The sequence below is a fragment of the Sorex araneus genome, chromosome 8 (genome assembly GCF_027595985.1).
Source record: "Sorex araneus isolate mSorAra2 chromosome 8, mSorAra2.pri, whole genome shotgun sequence".
Classification (NCBI taxonomy): domain Eukaryota; kingdom Metazoa; phylum Chordata; class Mammalia; order Eulipotyphla; family Soricidae; genus Sorex; species Sorex araneus.
Genome location: NC_073309.1, coordinates 53,020,916 through 53,040,752, shown reverse-complemented (window position 1 = coordinate 53,040,752; position 19,837 = coordinate 53,020,916). Strand labels below are relative to the sequence as shown.

The following is a 19,837-nucleotide window of genomic DNA, read 5'->3' as shown; positions in this document are numbered from 1 at the left end:
GGGATAATGTGACCGCAGTCCGATTGGTGGGAGGCATAAGTCCATCGTTCTTCCCTCCTTCCAATTGGCTCCCCTTCAGCGCGTGCGCAATAGGGCTCGGAAGCGTTCCAAGCAGAGTGGACAGTGAGGAAATAATCCCTCCCTGTGTTTCCCAGTCTGAGAGGCGCCGCGAGGGCGTCTGGGAAATGGAGTTCCGGCTAGTCAGAGCCCCAGGGCAGTCGGGAGGTGGGCCTCGTCTGCGCGGGCGCCGGCAGCGAGTGGGATGCGCGCGCAGCGCCGTCCGCCCGGGCGGAAGTTTCCGCGGGGCCGCCAAGGTGAGTCCCACTTCCCGCCCGGCCAAAGATCCCTGGGTACCGAGGTGAGGGACACACCAGGAGGAGCAGTAGGAAGGCCGCCCTCCGTCCCCGAGTCGCCGCTGGGTCCTGGTGCTGTGACGCCACCCCAAGCCTTGGTGGGAGGCGGAGCCCTCGGGCCCGGGGACTCGGTGCGAGGCCCAGACCCACCATCTTTGGCCGTTTGGGGGCGCTATGGCTGGGGGTTGAAGGAGAGGATCTCGTGCTGTGCGTGGCTCCGCCGAGGAAGGCGAGGCTTAGGGGGTCGGATTTGCGCCTGGCCTGGGCTATGTGTGTCTTCCCCGGGTTCTGCAGGGGCGCGGGGCCGAGGCGAGGGATGGTCGCCATGGTAACTCCTCAATCCGTACTGTGTCGGAACTCTAGACTCCCTTTAACTGTGCCAGGAATCGAAACCCTCTAGGACAGAAAGTGCACGGTAGAGCGGATGTTCCGTCAGTATTGACAGATTAAGCGGATGGGTGTAAAACCCTCACCCCGAGGAGCACTAGAGCCTTGATTTGATGTTACGAACTAGCCATGTGAGTTGGTTCGGCACTGGGAGACACCCCTCTTTCTTCGTTCTCCAAGTCTCTGACATTGGGCCGCCTCCTTCTGACCTCATTCATTCATTTATTATCTTGCCTTTTCCGACCAGAGCAGGAGCTTACTCAGATCGGGAGCTGTGCTTCACTTGCTGCCCTATCTCCAGGGGTTGACATATAGATGTTTAATAATAGTAGTGATTAAACGACGGGTGAACTCACAGGCTGGCACGGTCGCCAATGCCTGGCAAGCATTAGCTTATTAATTTTCATGGCTATGGGAAGTGAGTCTGAGTCAACCTCTCTGCCTTTATTCACTTGCAGGATGTTGTTAAGGAAGAGTTTGCAGCACATTGAAGCCAAGGGCCAGTCTGTGACCCCCTAAAGGTACCATCTCTTCCAGCAGGTTCCCTTCTAGGCCTCTGCTCCTGCTCCATCCCCTCTGTGAGAAACCACACTGTGAACAGGGTAGCGGGATCAGGTGCTTAGATAGTCTGGAAACTATCTTTATTCCAAGGTACTTGGCACCTGGGGAAATTCTGCTTCCAGCAGAGCTACTTAAAATTGCCGCCTAAATCACCTCTCTAAGCCTTAGTGTACTAGCTGGATGAAATCAGACTGCTGCACGCCCTGCCCCCACCCCAGGCCTCTTCTTCCTCCTCCCCCTTCCAATCAATCTATGACTTCACACAAATACAAGTTTCTTTCTACTATCACCAAGACTAGAGCTGCTTTCCAGGGCTACGCCCTAGAGGCACTTTGGAAGCTTGAATTCATTTCCCTTGTGAGAGCTCTTTGAAAGGGGACAGGGAGAAGTGGAGGTGATTTCATGAGTTTTTTTGTTGTTGAGGGGAGAAATTGGGCCCTACCTGGCAGTGCACAGGGCTTACTCCTGACTCTGCTCAGAGGTCACTCCAAGTGGTGCTCAGGGGGTGATACTTGGTACAGGGGATCAAATCTGGTCAGCCATGTGGCAGGCAAGTCCCTTAAGCCCTGTAATAATTATTTCCAGGCCTGAAGTCTCCATTTCAATGTTTATTCCAGTACTAGGACCAAAAAGGCAAAAGGACTGGAGTACCTACCGTGTTTTGCAGGGCTGGAACCCCAGGTTCAATCCTGAGCACCAACAGGGTCTCTTAGGACTTTCAGGAAGGACTCTGCCAGGGGAGGTCCCCAACCCATAAAAAATCATTTTGTTTGTGCAACACAGTAAGTTTTCTAACCAAACAAATGCTTCTCTAAGCTCAGAGACCCTTGGGGCAGTCTTTGCTGTCAGCCACGCTCTATACCGCCATTGTGTAAAACAGAAAAGGCGCTTTGTGCCACAGTGTGACCACCCTGGAACAGGGGCAGTGGGAGAGGCGCTTCTCTGAGGTTACTTCCGGAGCAGTTTCTCAGCCTCGCCCTTTCTCAAGTCTGACTCCAGAGTTCCCCACCAAAGCATGCAGAGAAAATGTGAGGCCCAAGAGACCCCGAACTCACTATGTGAAAAGAAGAAAGGGAAAAGTGGCAACATCAGTCGCTGGAATCTAAACAAATGGGCTCTCAGGCATGAATACCGTCATAACAACCCGTGACCTAAAAGTCTGTTCCTGGGGCCGGAGCAGCATTACAGCGGGTAGGGGACTGGCCTGTCATGCGGCTGATCCATGTTGATCCCAGACAGTCCATGTCGTCCCCCAAGGTCCACCAGGATAAATTCCTGAGGACAGAGCCAGGAGTACCCCTGAGCACTGCCAGGTGTGGGCTCCCCAGCCCCCTAAAAATAGTTTAAAAGGATAATGAACAAATCAATATTTTGTTTGCTACTTAAAAGGTATTTATGGTGGGTGGGCTGGAGAGAGAGTATAGCAGGTAAGGTACTTGCTTCTAGCACATCCAATTTGGGTTTGGTCCCTGGCACCCACTCCCTTGAGTCCCACTAGGAGTGCTTTCTGAGCACAGAGCCAGGAGGAAGCCTGAGCACTGCCAGGTGTGGCTCCCAAAACAAACAGTTTGATGTGAACCTGAGTCTTCTTTATGGGACCTGGAATTTGTACCTTCCGGGCCACACCCTGCCATGCTTTGGGACCCTGTGGTGCCAGTTAGGCTCATGCAAGGAAGTGCCCCAACTCCACTGCCATTGCCCTGGTGCTACAGCTATTTGTTCCTCACTTCCTGCTCCGCCCTCCCCGCCCCCCCGCAGCCCTCCTCTTTGTAATTTCAGACTTCCTTGTATTTTCTGGGTGCTAGGGACCATGCTCAGGACCTTGTGACGCCAGCTGCTCCTCCTTCCCGTCTGTTCTCTAGCATGATCTCCTTCTGTCCAGAATGTGGCAAAAGTATTGAATCGACATTCAAATTCTGCCCTTACTGCGGAAAACTGTTGCCAATAGAACAGCACCATGGCGCTGATGCCTTTCTCAGACCACCTCTGGCCTCCTTCCGAGGTAAGAAGCAGGGGAAAAGGGGCTCGGTGTTTATTCATGGGGGTGGGGCTAGAGGAGCTGAAGCCTCTGCTGCCTGCTCTGTGTTGAGTGTGGGGAAGCCAGGCCCAGATGAATCTCCGTGTCCCCAGCTCTTAGCATCTTTTTGCTCTCATGATTTGGTGGAGCTCGGGCCAGGCGAGAGCGCCAAGGGCCCAGCACGGGCCAAGGGACTGCGCACTGCACAGACCCTGTAAGCGCTGTCAGTGGTCAGGCGCTTGCCTGGCCTGCTGTTGATCCAGGCTCTGTTCCCAGTACTGCCTAGGGTCGCCTGAGCACTGCCAGGCATGACCACTGAGCACCGTCGGTGTATCCCCAAAACCAAACGAAAATGAAAATTTTGCAAAACTTTTATCGTAATTTCCAATTAACTTGTCCAGTCTGTTTTCTTTGAAAAAGAGCAACTAAGACCGTGAGAGTAAAGAGTAGTGGGAGGCGGGATCTCCTGCAGAGTGGCGGAGGCGGAGTGGCAGAGCTTGGCTGGGAGGTGTGGTGGGCCCGTGGCCGGGAAAGGCCCTCCTTGCTGCCTGCTGCCTCTCTGCCTCGAAGGCTCAAGGAAGGTGGCAAGGGCCCGTTCTGAAGCCAGCAAGAAAATCAAGTGGTCCAGCTCTGTCTCCTCTGGCCCCTTATTCCTCTGCCCAGACTGTGAGAGTTCCGGGTCCGAAGACACCCTGAGTCCCTGTGCAAGAGCCAGAGGTGAGAGTGGGGGTTGGGCACACAGCCTCACTCGAGCTGGGGGACAAGGAAGGGGACATCATTCTGATGCTCAGGCGTCTCTGACCTTGTTTGACCTACCCCAGCCCTCTCCCCGCTGTTCCCACTTGGGTCAGAGCTCTCCACCTGGCCTGGTTCCGCTGTGTGCGCGCACCACTACCCTTCCTGTATAGAAATTCTCTGCACAGCAGGCCTGGGACTTCAGTTCTGCTTTTCACCACCCTCCACTCCCTCCTGCCACCTGCCCACACCCAGAGCCACAGGGACCAGGTGGACTCTTGTTCGCGTGCCTGCTGCCAGCCAGGGTCAGACGGAGGCTTCGACCCCGCATGTCTGTCTCTCTCCCCAGCCCCCAGCCCCCAGGCCTTGTTGGGTCTTGCTGTCCTTCAAGCCCTGCCACCTCTTTTCATCTTGTACTGTGGACAGATGTCAGTAGGCTGAATGAAGTAAGGCGTCACTTTCCCTGGTCCCCGTCTGTATTTTCCTGTGCTCGCCCCTTCCTTGCCAACCTGGGGTCCCCTCTCTAGGGCAGGGCCTCCCCTGCCACCTTGCTGAGCTCAGGACGCATTTCTTCAAACTAAGCACCAGGTCATCAGGTCCTACAGAAGGAAGTCTCGGGTGACTGTCCGAAATGTTTTACCTACCACCCGCCAGCAACCTTCTGCTCTTCCGGCAGGAGGTGCCTGGAATGGCCCTCCCTTCCAGGGAGCCTTCCCTGACTTCTCCAGCCAGTCATTTTTATGTCCCCTTGAGTTGCCTCATCTCAGACATATTTCTCATTAACTGTGTCCAGATTGCCAGTTAGGTGCCTTGTATGGATCCCCAGTTTTGTCACATAAGAACCCACCCCATGGGCCCAAGGCAGGCACACGTGCCTGTGTGTACAGGAACCTGTGTTCCAGCCCCAGCTCCCACCTCCTGGCCCCCACACAGCATGGCATCACCAGGCCCGAGAATCGAACATGCAGCCCCAGTGGCCCCTGGGACCCCTGAACACTGCTTGAGTGGCCCAACCCCCAGAAAAACAAGACCCACCCCATAAGAAATGACAGGAAGTGTTTGTTGAATGCAGGAATGAGCCCCGGGGCTGTGCTATGTGGCCTCCTGCCCCACTGCACCGTTCCCTTTCAGTGCCACAAGCCCCTGCAGGCACCAGGAGTGAAAACACAGTCCTCAAAGCCAGCCCACAGACCAGCCAGCAGAGCACGCAGACCACCCGGCAGAGCCCGAAGGCAGCCAGGAAGAGCCCGCAGGCAGCCAGGAAGAGTCCAAAGACATCCACGCAAAGCCCGCAGACCTTGCGATGCCCGCAGACCTCGCGAAGCCCGCAGACCTCGAGAAGCCCGCAGACCTCGCGAAGCCCGCAGACCTCGCGAAGCCCGCAGAAGCCAAAGCGGAGGAGCCAGGTGACCGCTTCACTCGAGGCTTTCCCAGATGGAACACTGCTAACCGACAAGAGTGGAAATCTCTGGAAACTGAGCCATCTCCAGGCCAGGGGCGATCAGGGCATTCTGTATGAAGGTACTCTGTCCTGGGGTGAGTGGCTCTGGGAAGCGGGCGGGCACCCCCTTCCTAGTGTGGCCTGCAAGCCCAGCCCTATGCTCCGGAACCTTCCCTTAAACTTGGGCGGTGACACTGACCCACCTACAGGTGGCAGTAGTGAGTGCGGGGTGAACTAGCTGGCCTGGCAGGGACTGAGGCTTGCCTGTCAAGAATGATGATTGGCAGCTTAATCAATGGCTGAACATATAGCAGTACTCCTACATTAACAACAAAAAACAACAACAAAAAGTGATGATTGGGGGGGTCCCAGAGATGTCACGGGGCATCAGTGCCACCTGGCACGCAGACAACCCTGATTGCATCCCTGGCACCGCATAGGATCCCTCATGCACCCCCAGGAGTGATCCCTGAGCACAATGCCAAGAAGAGTCTCTAAGCACTGCTGGTATGGCCCAAAACATTACCCCACACACTCACCAAAAAAAAAAATCATAAATGACAGATGATCGCCCCCTCCCCCTTCTCTCTCTCCTCTCTCCCTTGAAAGGTTTGTGGCTTTCACAGATGAGGAGTGGGGGCATGTCTGTCTGCTCTGAGAGAGATGTGCCTCAGCAGAAAGAACATTCTGGGAGTGAGACCCCAGAATCTCTGCCCAGACCCTGAGAATAGACCCTTGGTGTTTCCAGGGGGAAACCGAGACTTCTAGCTGAATGTGTTTCACTCGTGCCTCACATCTGTGGATGCTGGTTCAAAGCCAGGCCCTGAGCTGCTGTGTCCTTTCCATAGCCTTTAAAGCACCATAAAATTCCTACTTAATTCACCATTTTATTTATTTTGGGTTTGAGGCAGTGCTCAGGGATCACTCCTGGCACAGGACTCACTGGGATCAAACCCTGGGTCAGCCGCATTTGAGGCAAGTGTCCTTTGCTCTATTTCTCCACCCCATTTATCTTTTTGGTGTTGGGGCCTCACCAGGCAGTCCTCGGGGACTGCTCTTGGCTCAGTCCTGGGGACCAGGGGGCAGGAAGGAGGAGAACCTTGGGTGGTGACTCGAGATCCTGCCTGGGAAGGCTTGGATGAGCCTGAGCTGTGGGTCATTGGCCTGAACATGCTGTGGCTTGAGACCATACCCCGTGCCGGGCCTGCAATTCCAACATCGCCTATCTGTCTGTCTGTCTGTCCACAGCTGAGCCGGCCTCTGCATCCACCTCCAAGAGCAGTTCCCAGAAAAAAAGGTTCTCGCTCAAGCTGGTGAGTGGTCCTGGACACATCAAAAGAGCAGGAACGGGTGCTCGCCAGTGCACCCTCAGTCCCCGGCCTCACCAGGGATGGGACCTCCTCTCACCAGCAGCCTTGGCCTCAGCCCCCAGGCCCCTTCATGCCACTCCGGAAGCTTGGTGCTCACTGGCAGAGGCTCAGGGGCTCTGTTACCGTCTGCACTTTGGGGTGAACAGTTTTATTGAGCGGCTCTCCAGTGAGTGCAGCTGGGGAACTCCTAAAGAAGCTGCTCAAGGAGATCCCTGCCCCGGGGGAGAATGCCTGAACCCACATCCTGGCAGGGGGGGGAATAAGGCAAGAAATGGAATATGGCCTTCGGGGGAGCTCAGGACAAGGTGCTGTGCACAGTGGGGGCTCTGGGCCCTTCCCCGCCACTGACCCACAGCCTTGGCTCAGGGTGCTGGTGGCAGACAGGCAGGCTTCTGCTGCAGAGCGGAGTGACATGCAGAGCTGCAACCCCAGGACAGTCATGCACAGAGGCCGCACATGGGCTTCAGAGACGCGCCTGGGCCAAGTTCCCGGATGAATCCGAGCAGCTGCTGGTTGAGAGCCGATTCTGCTGGCCCATGGGTGCTGCTAAGGTCCCTGTTTGATTATGAAGGAAGTGGGGAGTCAGGCTCTTGTGTAGGGACCCCCAGAATTCCAGGGTGTTGCTCACTGCTGCCTCCCCAAAAGCTCAGAATGGTACTTGGCTCAGTGAGGCTCTGGAGGAAGTGCAGGGATCGGGGGCTCCATCCCCGCCCCCTTCCTCTGCCGGCTGCTCCTTAGACACCATCTGTATGCATCGTGCGCTGTTAAAATACTGAAGAAGTGTGGGGCCAGGGCACAGGACAACAGACAGGCACTGGTCTTGCATATGACTGACCCAGGTTCAATCCCCACCATCCCATATGGTCCCTGAGCCCGCCAAAAGTGACTGCTAAGGAGGGGCTAAAGCGATAGTACAGCAGGCATGGCATTTACCTCACATGCAGCCAACCCAGATTTGATCTCTGGCACCCCATATAGTCCCCTGAGCCCACTAAGAGTGATCCCTGAGCACAGGGCCAGGAGCACAGCTGGTTGTCGCCAAAAAACCACAAGGGGAAAAAAAAACTAACTAGGGCCGGAGAGAGGGTGCAGTGCAGCGCGGCAGGTGCTTGTACTGCATAGGTTCCCAGGTTCTACCGAGAGTGATGTTCCCTGAGTACAGAGCCAGGAGTCTACATGGCTGAACTGCCAGGAAGTGGCCCAATAGGATTATTTGCAGGGTTGGGACAGTGGCTCAGGGCCGATAGGACGTTGTTTTCATAAACAAGGAACCTGCTTTGCTTTTCTCTGTGCCAATCTCCTCAACCCATAATCTCCATCTCAGGGCCAAGGTGCTCCATCCCCACAGCCCCACAGTGCAGAAGAAAGAGGGAAGAGCCTGCCCCAGCCCCTGAAGGACCTGGTCTGAAAGCTGCCACCATCCCCCTGCTCACATGATATTGCACAGAACTTGGCCTGCTCAAAGCACATTGGGCAGGACGTGCCTCGCTGCAAGGGCTGCTGGAAGACAGTGTTTTAAGGAGCAGACCATGTATCAGGGAAAATGGTGGCAGATTCTAATGCAAAAGAAAAGGAAAATGGGCCTGAGGGGGCACTGTCAGACTCTGATGCAGGTTTATGTGTGCAGCACTTCAAGGAGTAGTTCTCATGTGTGGGGCTTGTGGGGTACCTGGGAGCCCCTAGGGAGGCCGACGTGACAGCCCCCCCACCCTCCACTAGGACTCCAAGGACGGACGCTTGTTCAATGAGCAGAACTTCTTCCAGCGGGCCGCCAAGCCTTTGCAAGGTACCCAGCAGGGAAGGGGGGCTGGCGCTGCCATGTGGTCCAAACAGCGTGTGGATGTGGGGAGGGAGGGATTGAGGATCCAGCTTTGCCCAGTCACCCCTTCAGGCCCTCAGGCTCAGGACAGGCATTGTCATGCGCTGAGGCCAGTGCTCCTAGCTCTGGTGAGTCAAGTGTCAATATTTTCTGGACTAACAACGGTAGTTAGAGCTCTTACTAATGGTCAGTGATACGGGCCAGGGGCGTGGCTGTGCTGTTAAGCCACTTTCCTTGTGTGTAAGGTCCAGTCGCAGTACCACAGCACATGCACGCATGCACACGCACGCGCGCGCACACACACACACACAAGAAAATCGGGCCTCAAGATGACTCAAAAGGCTGAGCATGTGCTTTGTATTAGGTGCCTCCCTGGGCATGTGGCCAACACCAGGTTTGGCCTCAGAAAAAAAAATCATGTCAATCTGTAATCAGACAGACTGTTAGAAATATGGGAAGTGAGGGCCTGGAGCGATAGCACAGCTATGGGTAGGGCATTTGCCTTGCACGCGGCCGACCCAGGTTCGAATCCCAGCATCCCATAGGGTCCCCTGAGCACCGCCAGTAGTAAATCCTGAGTGAAGAGCCAGGAGTAACCCCTGTGCATCGCCGGGTGTGACCCAAAAAGAAAAAATATATATATATGGGAAGTGAATACTGAAAACTTGCTTCTGTTTCTGTCACCTACACTTTCATTTGGGGGAGGAGAGGGTGGGCCACACCCATTGGTGCTCAGGGACCCTTCCTGACTGTTCAAGGGGACTGTCTGTGTTGCCGGGGTTACATGTGAGGCCAGCACCTAAACACCTGTGCTCTTTCTTCAGCTGTTGTCGGTACTCAGAACGGTCCTCCCATGTGTGATGGTGGAACATTCCGGAAAGGCCTATACTGGGCCTCTTGCTTTCTTGCAGTTTGGTCATGGGAACAGTTTACTCTAGAAATTGGTGAACAAATGCCATACATCAGGCCAAGCCCCCACCTCCTGCTGCTGGCTGTGTGCCATCCAGCCATGTTCCCCAAGGGTGTAGACATGGCCTGGGCTCAGCTACCTTCCAGAAGCATCAGAGCCCTACAGTAAGCCGTGTCAGGCCTCCCTGCAGAGGTGCCATCTTCAGCCTGGGGCCTGGGGGCCGCCCTGGGCTCCACATGGTGCTGAGCATGCAAGGGCTGCTGTGTCTGGGCCTGGATCCCTCATGCCCCCACCTCCCACAGTGAACAAGTGGAAGAAGCTGTACTCAGTACCTCTCCTGGCAGTGCCCACCTGTGTTGGTTTCGGCATTCACCAGGACAAGTACAGGTGAGCCAACTCCGCTGGGACCCTGGGGCCACACCATTTCAGCTCTGAGTGGGATACTGACTACCCTGCAGCCGCCCTACGTCAGCTACCTCCAGGGGTCTCTTGTCTTGCAGGTTCCTGGTGTTTCCCCATCTGGGGAGGAGCCTGCAGTCAGTCCTGGATGACAACCCGAAGCATGTGATGACGGTGCAGTGTGTGTTCCAGGTGGCCTATCGGATGGTACGTACCGATCTGCCAACCGCAAGCCCTGGGCTTGCCACTAGGGGGCACCGCAGGCACATTTACCCACCGGGTGTCACCTGAGCACCCCTGCTTGTGGCTGTAGAAGACATTGGCTCTAGGAGCTTTCAGAAGGTGCTGGAGGGGCCCAAGCCATAGCACAGCAAGAAGAGTGCTTGCGGGGCTGAAGTGTTAGCACAGCGGGTAGGGCATTTGCCTTGCACGCAGCTGACCCGGGTTCAATTCCCAGCATCCCATATGGTCCCCTGAGCACCCCAGGAGTAATTCCTGAGTGCAAAGCCAGGAGTAACCCCTGTGCCTCGCCAGGTGTGACCCAAAAAAGAAAAAAAAATGCTTGCCTTGCGCACAGCCAACCTGGTTTAATCCATGGCACCCCATAGAATCCCCACAGCCCTTCAGGAGTGATCTCTGAGGGAAGAGCCAGGAGTAAGTCCTGAGAGTGACCCCAAAACCAAAAAAAGCGCGCGCATATGCACTCACACACACACACACATAGACACGGTGCTGGAAATGGAAGGGATGGAAGGGATTGATGGGTGCCCTGTTGGAGGCATGGCTCAGCACCTGAGATGAAGAGTTGTCAAATATTTATTTAAGCCTTGGGGGCTGGAGCGATAGCACAGTGGGTAGGGTGTTTGCCTTGCACGTGGCTGACCCAGGTTCGATTCCCAGTATCCCATATGGTCCCCCAAGCACCACCAGGAGTAATTCCTGAGTGCGGAGCCAGGAGTAACCCCTGAGCATCGCCAGGTGTGACCCAGAAAGAAAAAAAAATATTCAGGCCTTGGGGTGCAGCTGGGATTTGGGGGCCTTATTTGTGTATAACTGGCTTATAGGCGCTTGGTGTCTCGGTCTGCAGCTCAGAAGAAAATTCCGAGCTGGAGAGGCCAGTGACCTGACAGTGGGGAGAGCATTTGCATTGCTCGCAGCCAACTCCGGTTCTGTCCCTGGCATGCCATACAGTCCCTGGGCTGTTAGGAGTGATCCCATGAGTGTAGAGCCATGAGCCAGCCCTGAGCACAGCCAGGAGTAGCCTCAAAACCAAAACGGGGCCGGAGCGATAGCATAGCGGGTAGGGCGTTTGCCTTGCATGCAGCCGACCCGGGTTCGATCCACGGCATCCCATATGGTCCCCCAAGCACCGCCAGGAGTAATTCCTGAGTGCAAAGCCAGGAGTAACCCCTGAGCATCGCTGGGTGTGACCCAAAAAGAAAAAAAAAAAACCCAAAACAGAAGAAAAAGAAAATTTATTTTTGTTTTGTTTTGTTTAGTTTTTTGCTTTTTGGGTCACACCTGACTATGCACAGGGCTTACTCCTGGCTCTGCACTCAGGAATTACCCCTGGAGGTGCTCAGGGAACCATATGGGATGCTGGGAATTGAACCCGGGTTGGCCGCATGCAAGGCAAACGCCCTACCTGCTGTGCTATCGCTCCAGCCCCGAAAAGAAAATTTTTGAGCTAGAACCAGAAATAGAGGCGCTTCTGTGACTACAGAGAAAGGACAAGGGACTGGGCCATGGCATGTGCTTGGCATGCTGAAGACTGGCTCATTCTTCGGTACCACATAGTTCCTTGAGCACTGAGTGTTGGGAGTCCCCCTGAGCCCTGCAGGCGTAACTCTTCCCCTGGAAAAAAAAAATTTTTGCATGATGGAATGGATTCCATTAAGTCGGGAAATGAGTGAGGTTCTTTGTTCACAGTGTTAGGTGGCTGCAGCCGCAGGAGAGCCTCTTGGCCTCAAGTTTGCATCATCTGTGAAATAGATCCAGGGAACCAGGCTGGGAGCAGGGCCGCAGCCGGCGGTCTGCCGGAACTCTCGGCCTGAGAAAGAGATTTTAAGCTGTTGGCTTGGAGTGGGGGCAGAGAGATAGTAAGCGAGCAGGGCACTTGCACACAACTGACCCAGATTCTATCCCCGGCACTGTGTTTGGTCCCCCAAGGCCACCAGAAGTGACACTTCCAGGTGTAGCTCCCACCAAAAAAAATAAAATAAGGAAAACTGTTGGCCTTAGTCCTGAGCCTTTCAGCAGCCTTGCTTCCGTGTGCCGTCAGAATGGGCACTGGAGGCTTCACCCAGGTGCCTTGGTTGCACCCCCAGTCCAGACAGTGCTGCTTGACCCCACGCATGTCCTTGGATGGGGCTCCGCGTAACAGCCTCTCTGTACTACATGGCCAGTGCTTTGCCTTTCCCCCAGCTGGACGCCCTGGAGTTCCTCCATGAGAACGAGTATATCCACGGCAATGTGACAGCGGACAACATCTTTGTGAATCCAGAGGACCTAAGCCAGGTAAGCACCAGGGCAGAGCGTATTACAGTGGGGAGGGCGCACCCCTTGCCTGTAGCTGACACAGGCTCCGTCCGGGCCCGGCACAGGATCCCTCTAGCTACACCAGGAGTGATCCCTGAGCGCTGCTGGGTGTGCCCCAAAAAACAAAATTTAAAAAAGGATTTAAAGTGCCAGGGCTCTGCCCTGGGGGTGCTCACGGCCCAGGTGTCGCCTAATGCCACACTTCTGTGTCACAATGCTTATGGCTGGCCAAGACTTGTCCATTATCTGGGAAAACATGAGCAATGGGAGGAACTTAATGGAAGATGGTTGGAGGGTGGGAAAGGCAGTTAAGGGGATCAGGTACAGGTCACTAAGTCTAGGGAAGAGGTCAGTGTCATGCCCCGCCTGGCTTGGTGGAGCAGGAAGCCCAGAGAGACCATCTCACTGCCCAGCCCGCACAAAGATGGGCAGGTGTGCCTTGCTGAGCTCGGCTCAAAAGTCTGTCTCCTTGGGCAAAAGCTTGGTTGGCAAATTGAGTTTCATTTCAGGCAACACCAGCGGGTGTTGCCAGACAGCCCCGTCACGCCCCGGGCAGGGCTGGTGAGCCCAAGGGGTCAACACTGGCATCTGCCTGCTCAGACTGCTCCTGGCTGCCTGGTTCCCACCCTTGGGAGCTGACCTGGCCTGCAGGACATTGAAGGGCACGGCCCCTGCTCACCTCTCAGTGGTCTCCTTGTTGTTCTAGATAGGCCTTCACCAGTTGTTTTTTTTCTTTTTGGGTCACACCCGGCGATGCACAGGGGTTAGGAATTACTCCTGGCGGTGCTCAGGGGATCATATGGGATGCTGGGAATCAAACCCAGGTTGGCCGCATGCAAGGCAAACGCCCTACCTGCTGTGCTATTGCTCTAGCCCCAGGCCTTCACCAATTCTGAGGCCCGCCCACATTCAGCAGGGTAATCTGCTTCACTTGGTTTACTGGTAGCTGTTTGCCCAGTCTTTAGTGTTAGGATTGGAGCGAGCTCAGCAGGCTGGAGCAGGAGCTTTACATGTAGAAAGCCTGGGTTTGGTTCCCCAGCACTGCAGGGTGTGTCCCCCAGACCCCCATCCCCCATAGATGTGCACACCCAGCACCATCGGCATCTACCCCCAAGCACCAAGCCGGATCGTGACCCTGAAGTAAAATAAAAAGAAAACTTGAAGATCAGTGATCTGCCCCAGAATATCCCCTCAGACTTACCAAGAGTAATGTTGGCCCAGTGTCTGGACACCCTGTGTCCTAGTCTGGGTGACGCATAGTGCCCACAAGCACAGACTGAACCGAATGGACAGTCGCCATGCTTGCCCGGGTGATGGTCTTAATGGATGCAGCCCTTGCCTGGCAGGTGGGTTGGCCATATATGTAACAGAAGCACCCGGCTTTTTGTTCCAACCCCCAGCAGCCCTGTTGGTCGGGAACTATTGTTGTTACCACTTTGCAAATGGAGAAGTCAGAGCATGGCACTTACTCAGTGGATGGAGACTAGCTGTGTGGGTGCCATGGGGCCAGTTGGGCATTTGAACTGGGTCTGCGTTGGGCCTACAGTTACTGCCCTGATTGGCAACTGAAGACCGGAAACCCAGCAGTAGGCGTCATAGGACCCTCAGGGGCCCGCCCTCCGGGTCCCCCCCCAGCATGGGTACTTCCAAGAAAACAGTCTGACACTGTCCTTGGCAGTGGGTTTCAGGCCCAGAGAGCAGCTGGGGTGGTTGGGGGGCCCCGCTCCTCACACCCTCTGCACTGGCTGGCGTGTGCTTTCATGTTGCACCCTGTCAGCATCTCTGATCCCAACCTCCAAACGGTGACTTCTCCCTGCGCGTCCTCACAGGTGACCCTCATGGGATATGGCTTCACCTTCCGCTACTCCCCAGGTGGGAAGCACGTGGCCTATTCAGAAGGCAGCAGAAGCCCGCACGAGGGCAACCTCGAGTTCATCAGCATGGACCTGCATAAGGGCTGTGGTAAGAGGCCAGAGAACGGGCACCGTGAGGACGCACTGTGGCTGGACTCTCAGGGACTCCGGGAAGGGTGTGCAGAACATGGGGGGGCCCATTGGGGAGACATTTCAGCAGCAAGGACAGCGTGGAGAGTCTGAGAGGCATCTTGCCGCCCATATCTGGGACACGGGAGAAGTCTGGATGTGACAGGGTGGTGACGTGCTTGGCTCTCTCCCAGATCCCCGCCACAGGCCTGGCGCGACTCACCATATTTAAGGGGAGTGGGGGGGAGAGAGAGAGAGAGAGAGAGATAGAGAATCCCATGATTTTCTTTCTGTTGTTGTTGTTGGTGTGTGTGTGTGTGTGTGTGTGTGTGTGTGTGTGTATTTGGCATATGTATTTGGGTCATACCCGGAAGTCAGGGCTTAATTCTGGCTCTGCACTCAGGAGTTACTCCTGGTGTTGCTCGGAACCATATAGGGTGCCGGGGATGAACCCAAGCCAGCCATATGCAAGGCGAGTGCGCTCCCTGTCTGTGATTCATCCCCATGGTTTTCTTCCGGTGCCTCCTGCCGAGGCAGAGCTCACGGTCCCCCCGGCCCCCTTCTGCCCTGTTGTTTGCTGTCTCCTGTAGCTCAGGTCATCTCAACTGTGCCCATCCCCCCACTCACCTGTCAAAGATTCCAGAATGGGGGGCAGGATCTCCAGCAGACCCTGAGGCCCTCTGAGTGGGACAAGGGGTGAGCAGGGCCCACAGGAAGGGTAGCAAGGAGGGAAGGGGCATCATTGGGGGGGCCTCCCAAAAAGGCAAGTGCAGATGGACCCGATGGGAAGAAATGGCAGGACAGACGAGGAGAGCAGAGCAGAGCCTCCCACTCAGCTGCCTCCCTCCCCTGCATCCCCAGGGCCCTTCCGTCGCAGTGACCTCCAGTCTCTGGGCTACTGTATGCTGAAGTGGCTCTACGGATTCCTGCCATGGACAAAAGACCTTCCCAACACCGAGGAAGTCATGAAGCAGAAACAGAAGTGAGTATAGGGACTGACAGAAATAAGGACTCAGGAGAGGACAGGAGGGGGCATGCATCCAGCTGCACCAGGGCCACTGGCTTCACCAAACCTTCCCTGGCCTCAGGAGGTGGATCCTGTTAGCTCCCAACTCAGGCAAGGGGGCAGGGGTAGTGCTCACTACAGGGCCAGCATGGATCAGGCCTGGGCCTCCTGCAGGCAGCACAGCAGCCTGGATGTCCTTTCGGCATGGAAGCCGGGATCAGCTCCGCCTGCTGGGGGCACGATCAGCACTAGGGACAGCGGCCAGGAGGCATCATACCTGGGGACCCCAGGCTTTAGCCAAGGGTACTGCTGTTGGCTCCAGCACTATGGACAATGGTTTGGGCCGCCCTGGAGGGGTGTGGGGTTCAGCCCCAGGGACAGAGGTGTTGGGAGGAAGTGCTACTCTAATAGTGCTCCACACCCGGGACAGAAACGTGGGGTGCAAGGGCCTCTGCCACTGAGGCCACTGAGTTTGAGCAGGAAGTAAACATGGAGATTTGTGGCCGGCATTGTTGCCTGGATTGTCAGCAGAAGCTCAGGAGAGGGTGAAGTGGTCAGGGAGGAGCAGGCTGGGATCAGGGACTGGACAGCCCCGGGCTCCAGCTGCCCCATTGGGCTGGCAGCGAGTATGGTCCATTTGCCCCTTTCATTCACACGTGCATGCAGCACAGCCCCCGCTGCTGTGTCGAAGTGGGGTGCAGCACCACCACGTCCCTGGCGATGGGCGCGGAGTCTGCCTCCTTGCCACGTCCCGACACGTTCTTCACGATGCTTCACTCGAGCCCCTCACTCGGAACCAGCTGGAATGGTTCTGTCTGTGCCCAGCATGTCCCACAGAGTTGCTGTATGTCCGTCTGCAGAAGCACTCCTGCAGCCTTCACATCTGTCTCCGGCCTCCACGCCCTCAGCAAGAAGGAGGTCATGTCACCGGGTGTTGCTGCTGTACCTGGCAGTGCCCTGAGTCTCATCCTCAGCTCAGCCCATTGCCCAGGCGCTCTCTCCTGCCCTTTGTCTGTCCATGGCCGGGTAAGGGACTTCACTTGTCCTGTTGGCCTCTGCACAGTGGCCCAGGCCAGGCTCACATTTATCAGAAACTCACTGGCCCCCTGCCAACCATCCTCCCAGCCACTCTGAGGTAGGCGCTGTCAGGATATGAGGCCCTGGGAGCTTGTTCCCCGCCGACCTCCCAGCTTCTCAGAAGTGTTCCCCTCACACCCAACCATCCACCGCACCACACCGGTATGGGCCTGCGTGGGTGGGCCTGTCTCCTGAGACACTGAGCTTCCCAGGGGCTTGGTGAAACCAGGTATCCTTCACAGGAGTCCCAGGCATATAGGGGCCGAGGTGACCAGAGACTTGCAGGAATATGACCTGTGTCTCCTGACTCTCTGAATCCGAGGATGGGTGCTTAGGGGCAAACCTTGCTTGAGGCACCGGGAGTCCCGCGCTCCCTTCTGCCTGCAAGGCATGTTTCATCTGTCCTGCCAGGTTTCTGGACAACCCAGATGCTCTCATGGCCCAGTGCAGCCACCGGCTCAAATCCTCAGGTATGTCCCGAAATAGGAAGGGGAGAGGAAAGCTCGGGTCACCGTGGGGTTGCCTCCCTCCCCACCCCTTTAAGTTCTTAGGGCTTCTCGGTCAGGAAACCAATTCAGTGGATCAAGAATAAGATTTTTTTTTTCTTTTTGGGTCACACCCGGCCATGCACAGGGGTTACTCCTGGCTCTGCACTCAGGACTTACTCCTGGTGGTGCTCAGGGGACCCTATGGGATGCTGGGAATCGAACCCGGGTCAGCCTCGTGCAAGGCAAAAGCCCTACACGCTGTGCTATTGCTCCAGCCCCAAGAATAGGATTTTTTTTTATAGTTTCTTTTTCTTTTCGGTTTTGGGGTCCTGGCTTAGGACCCCAAAGGGTCCTAAGGTCCTTAGGGTCGCTCCTAGTGCTGTCCGGGGACCACACGTGCTGCCAGGGCAAGCGCCCTCTGCACTATACTATCGCTTCTGCCCAAAAGTAGAATTTTAATTACTTTTTTTTGGTGGGGGGAGTGGTTTACAACTGGTTGTGTTCAGGAGTTGCTTCTGGTGGTGCTTGGGGAACCATGCGGTACCAGGGGTTGAACCGGAGTCAGGCACGTGTGTAGCAAGTACTACACCCGCTGTACTATCTCTTGGTTCTCGATAATAGGATGTTGTTTCTTTTTGTTTTGAGGCTACGCCTAGTGGTGCTCAGGGGTTTACTCTTGGCTCTGCACTCAGGTGTCATCCTGGCAGGGCTCAGGAGACCGTATGGGATGCTGGGGATCAAACCCAGGTCAGCCACATGCAAGGCATACGCCCTCCCTGCTGTGCTATCACTCTGACCCAGGATGTTAAACATTTCAAAATAACAAGAAAAGAGAAAGGGTCAGGGCTTAGCTCAGATACACTGGCCTGTCAGGCATGGGAGACCACAGATTTGATCCCTGACCATAGGAAAATCTAAAGGCCAAACTGTTGGCCCAGAGCAGTGTACAGTGAGGAGGGCACTCGACTTGCATGTGACCAATTCAGGTTTGATCCCTGTATGATATCCTGAGCACCACCGGGCTTGGGTCTCCCCTGCACCCCCCCCCCCCCAAAAAAAAAAAACATGAACTTGAGCAGGAAGGAAGGAGTTGGTTTGGAGTTCTCTTCTTTGGCACAGTTGCTTCCTGAGACTTGGAAAACATCTGTAGGGCCTAGCTCCACTCCAGCAGGCAACACAGCTGAGTCCCTCTGGGCAGAGTCCCCCAGACCCTGAGGCTCCCCCTCAGCCTCTACGCCCCATGCTGGGCTGTCTCTCCCCCGCAGAGACCCTGAAGAAGTACCTGAAGGTGGTGATGGCCCTCCAGTATGATGAGAAGCCGCCCTACAGCGTTCTGCGGAACAATCTTGACGCCCTGCTGCAGGACTGCCGGTTGTCAGCCTACGACCCCTTGGACCTCCAGATGGTGCCGTAGGTGGGTTTGGGGCACGAGGTTTGCTAGTCTGCAGTCCTCTCCCTGCTCCATGCCCACCACACCCTTGCTTCTCAGACTGGTGGGCGCCAGATTGTTTTTCCTGGTCTCAAGTTTTCCAACCTCCAGGACTCCTCAGCTGGCAAACACCCAACTCAGATGGACTGTTGATGGGATGGGGAAGAGAAAGAAAACTGACCTTTAGAAAAACAGGGGGGTGGGGCTGGAGCAATAGCACAGCGGGTAGGGCGTTTGCCTTGCACGCGGCTGACCCAGGTTTAATTCCCAACATCCCATATGGTCCCCTGAGCACCGCCAGAGGTAATTCCTGAGTGCAGAGCCAGGAGTAACCCCTGTGCATGGCCGGGTGTGACCCAAAAAGAAAAAAAAAATATCCTATTCTTGATCCACTGAATCAAAACAAAAAGACAGAGAGAAGAAAAACGGGGTGTTAGCTCTAAATAGAAGAGGCAGAGGGGCAGCTTCAGGTCTGAGGGCCACTGTCTCCAAGCCCACCAGTCTCTGGGCCACACCTGGTGGCCTAAGGCCTACTCCTGGCTCTGTGCTCAGGGTACTGCGGGGGAGTGAACAGGGTTCTCCGCAGATAAAGCAAGTGCCTTCGGCCAGAACAGTAGTCCAGCAGGTAGCACACACAATCAGCAGTTGCTCCCACATATACTCAGTCACACACACTCAGTCTTAGCCCTGCTCACTCCCCGAAAAGGGATGTGTGTCTCATATCACTGGTTTATGATTCCCTTTTTGCAGTCCCCACAGGCCTGTGACATCCTGCTTACACACTCATGTCAGTTTTGCCTTCTAGGATTCCCAACTTGCAGTCTGAAATCAAAGAAGAAATGTGACTCCAGGCCTGCTGTAGATTCACAGATGGTCTAGAAAGATCCATCACTTTGATTGTGCATTCCTGCTGCTGCTTTAGGCCAGTCCTGCTCCTGGGCTGGTGTTAGTGTCTCGGCCCAGCCCCCAGTCTCGGACACTGTGAAGTCTCGTTCTTCTTTCAGGCTAGCCCATTCCTTTCATCTATGTCGCTGCAGCGGCAGAGCCAGGGCCATCGACTCGGTGGGATCCATCCTCTTCTGACACCCCTGTGCTTTGATAATAAATTGTTTTATTGGAGCTTGGAGAGGTCCGAGTCTTTGAAAGAAGTTTCTGGAAAAGTCGAACCACCTTTCATCTGATGTAGCCTTACCCCCGACTGTAACTATCTCATCTGACCAGGCTCTGATGTAGCTGCCTGTCTCCTTATTCTTGCATCTCCCTGTACCCCTTCATCTCTTCCGCCTCCCCTTGCTGGTCCCAAATGTCCAGTGGTAGAATTCATC

General features: G+C 55.5%; 1 protein-coding gene across 6 annotated transcripts; it reads left to right on the top strand.

Annotated features, from left to right (window-relative positions):
• The first annotated feature begins 159 nt into the window (after nucleotides 1-159).
• On the top strand, nucleotides 160-19,631 carry VRK3 (VRK serine/threonine kinase 3). Of its 6 annotated transcripts, none has more exons than XM_055146051.1 (15): nucleotides 160-314; nucleotides 1,199-1,261; nucleotides 3,164-3,303; nucleotides 3,889-4,035; nucleotides 5,185-5,589; nucleotides 6,743-6,807; nucleotides 8,584-8,650; nucleotides 9,896-9,980; nucleotides 10,094-10,199; nucleotides 12,417-12,509; nucleotides 14,360-14,492; nucleotides 15,374-15,494; nucleotides 17,007-17,065; nucleotides 18,349-18,497; nucleotides 19,318-19,631. In XM_055146051.1, the coding sequence occupies exons 3-14, from the start codon at nucleotides 3,165-3,167 to the stop codon at nucleotides 18,495-18,497; spliced, it is 1,569 nt and encodes a 522-aa protein (XP_055002026.1). In that variant the 5' UTR covers nucleotides 160-314; nucleotides 1,199-1,261; nucleotide 3,164; the 3' UTR covers nucleotides 19,318-19,631. The 6 variants fall into 6 exon arrangements, with proteins under 6 accessions (XP_055002026.1, XP_055002028.1, XP_055002025.1 ...); XM_055146053.1 differs by having other exon boundaries at nucleotides 3,107-3,303; nucleotides 3,982-4,035; XM_055146050.1 differs by having other exon boundaries at nucleotides 3,107-3,303; nucleotides 19,305-19,631.
• Nucleotides 19,632-19,837: the final 206 nt, after the last annotated feature.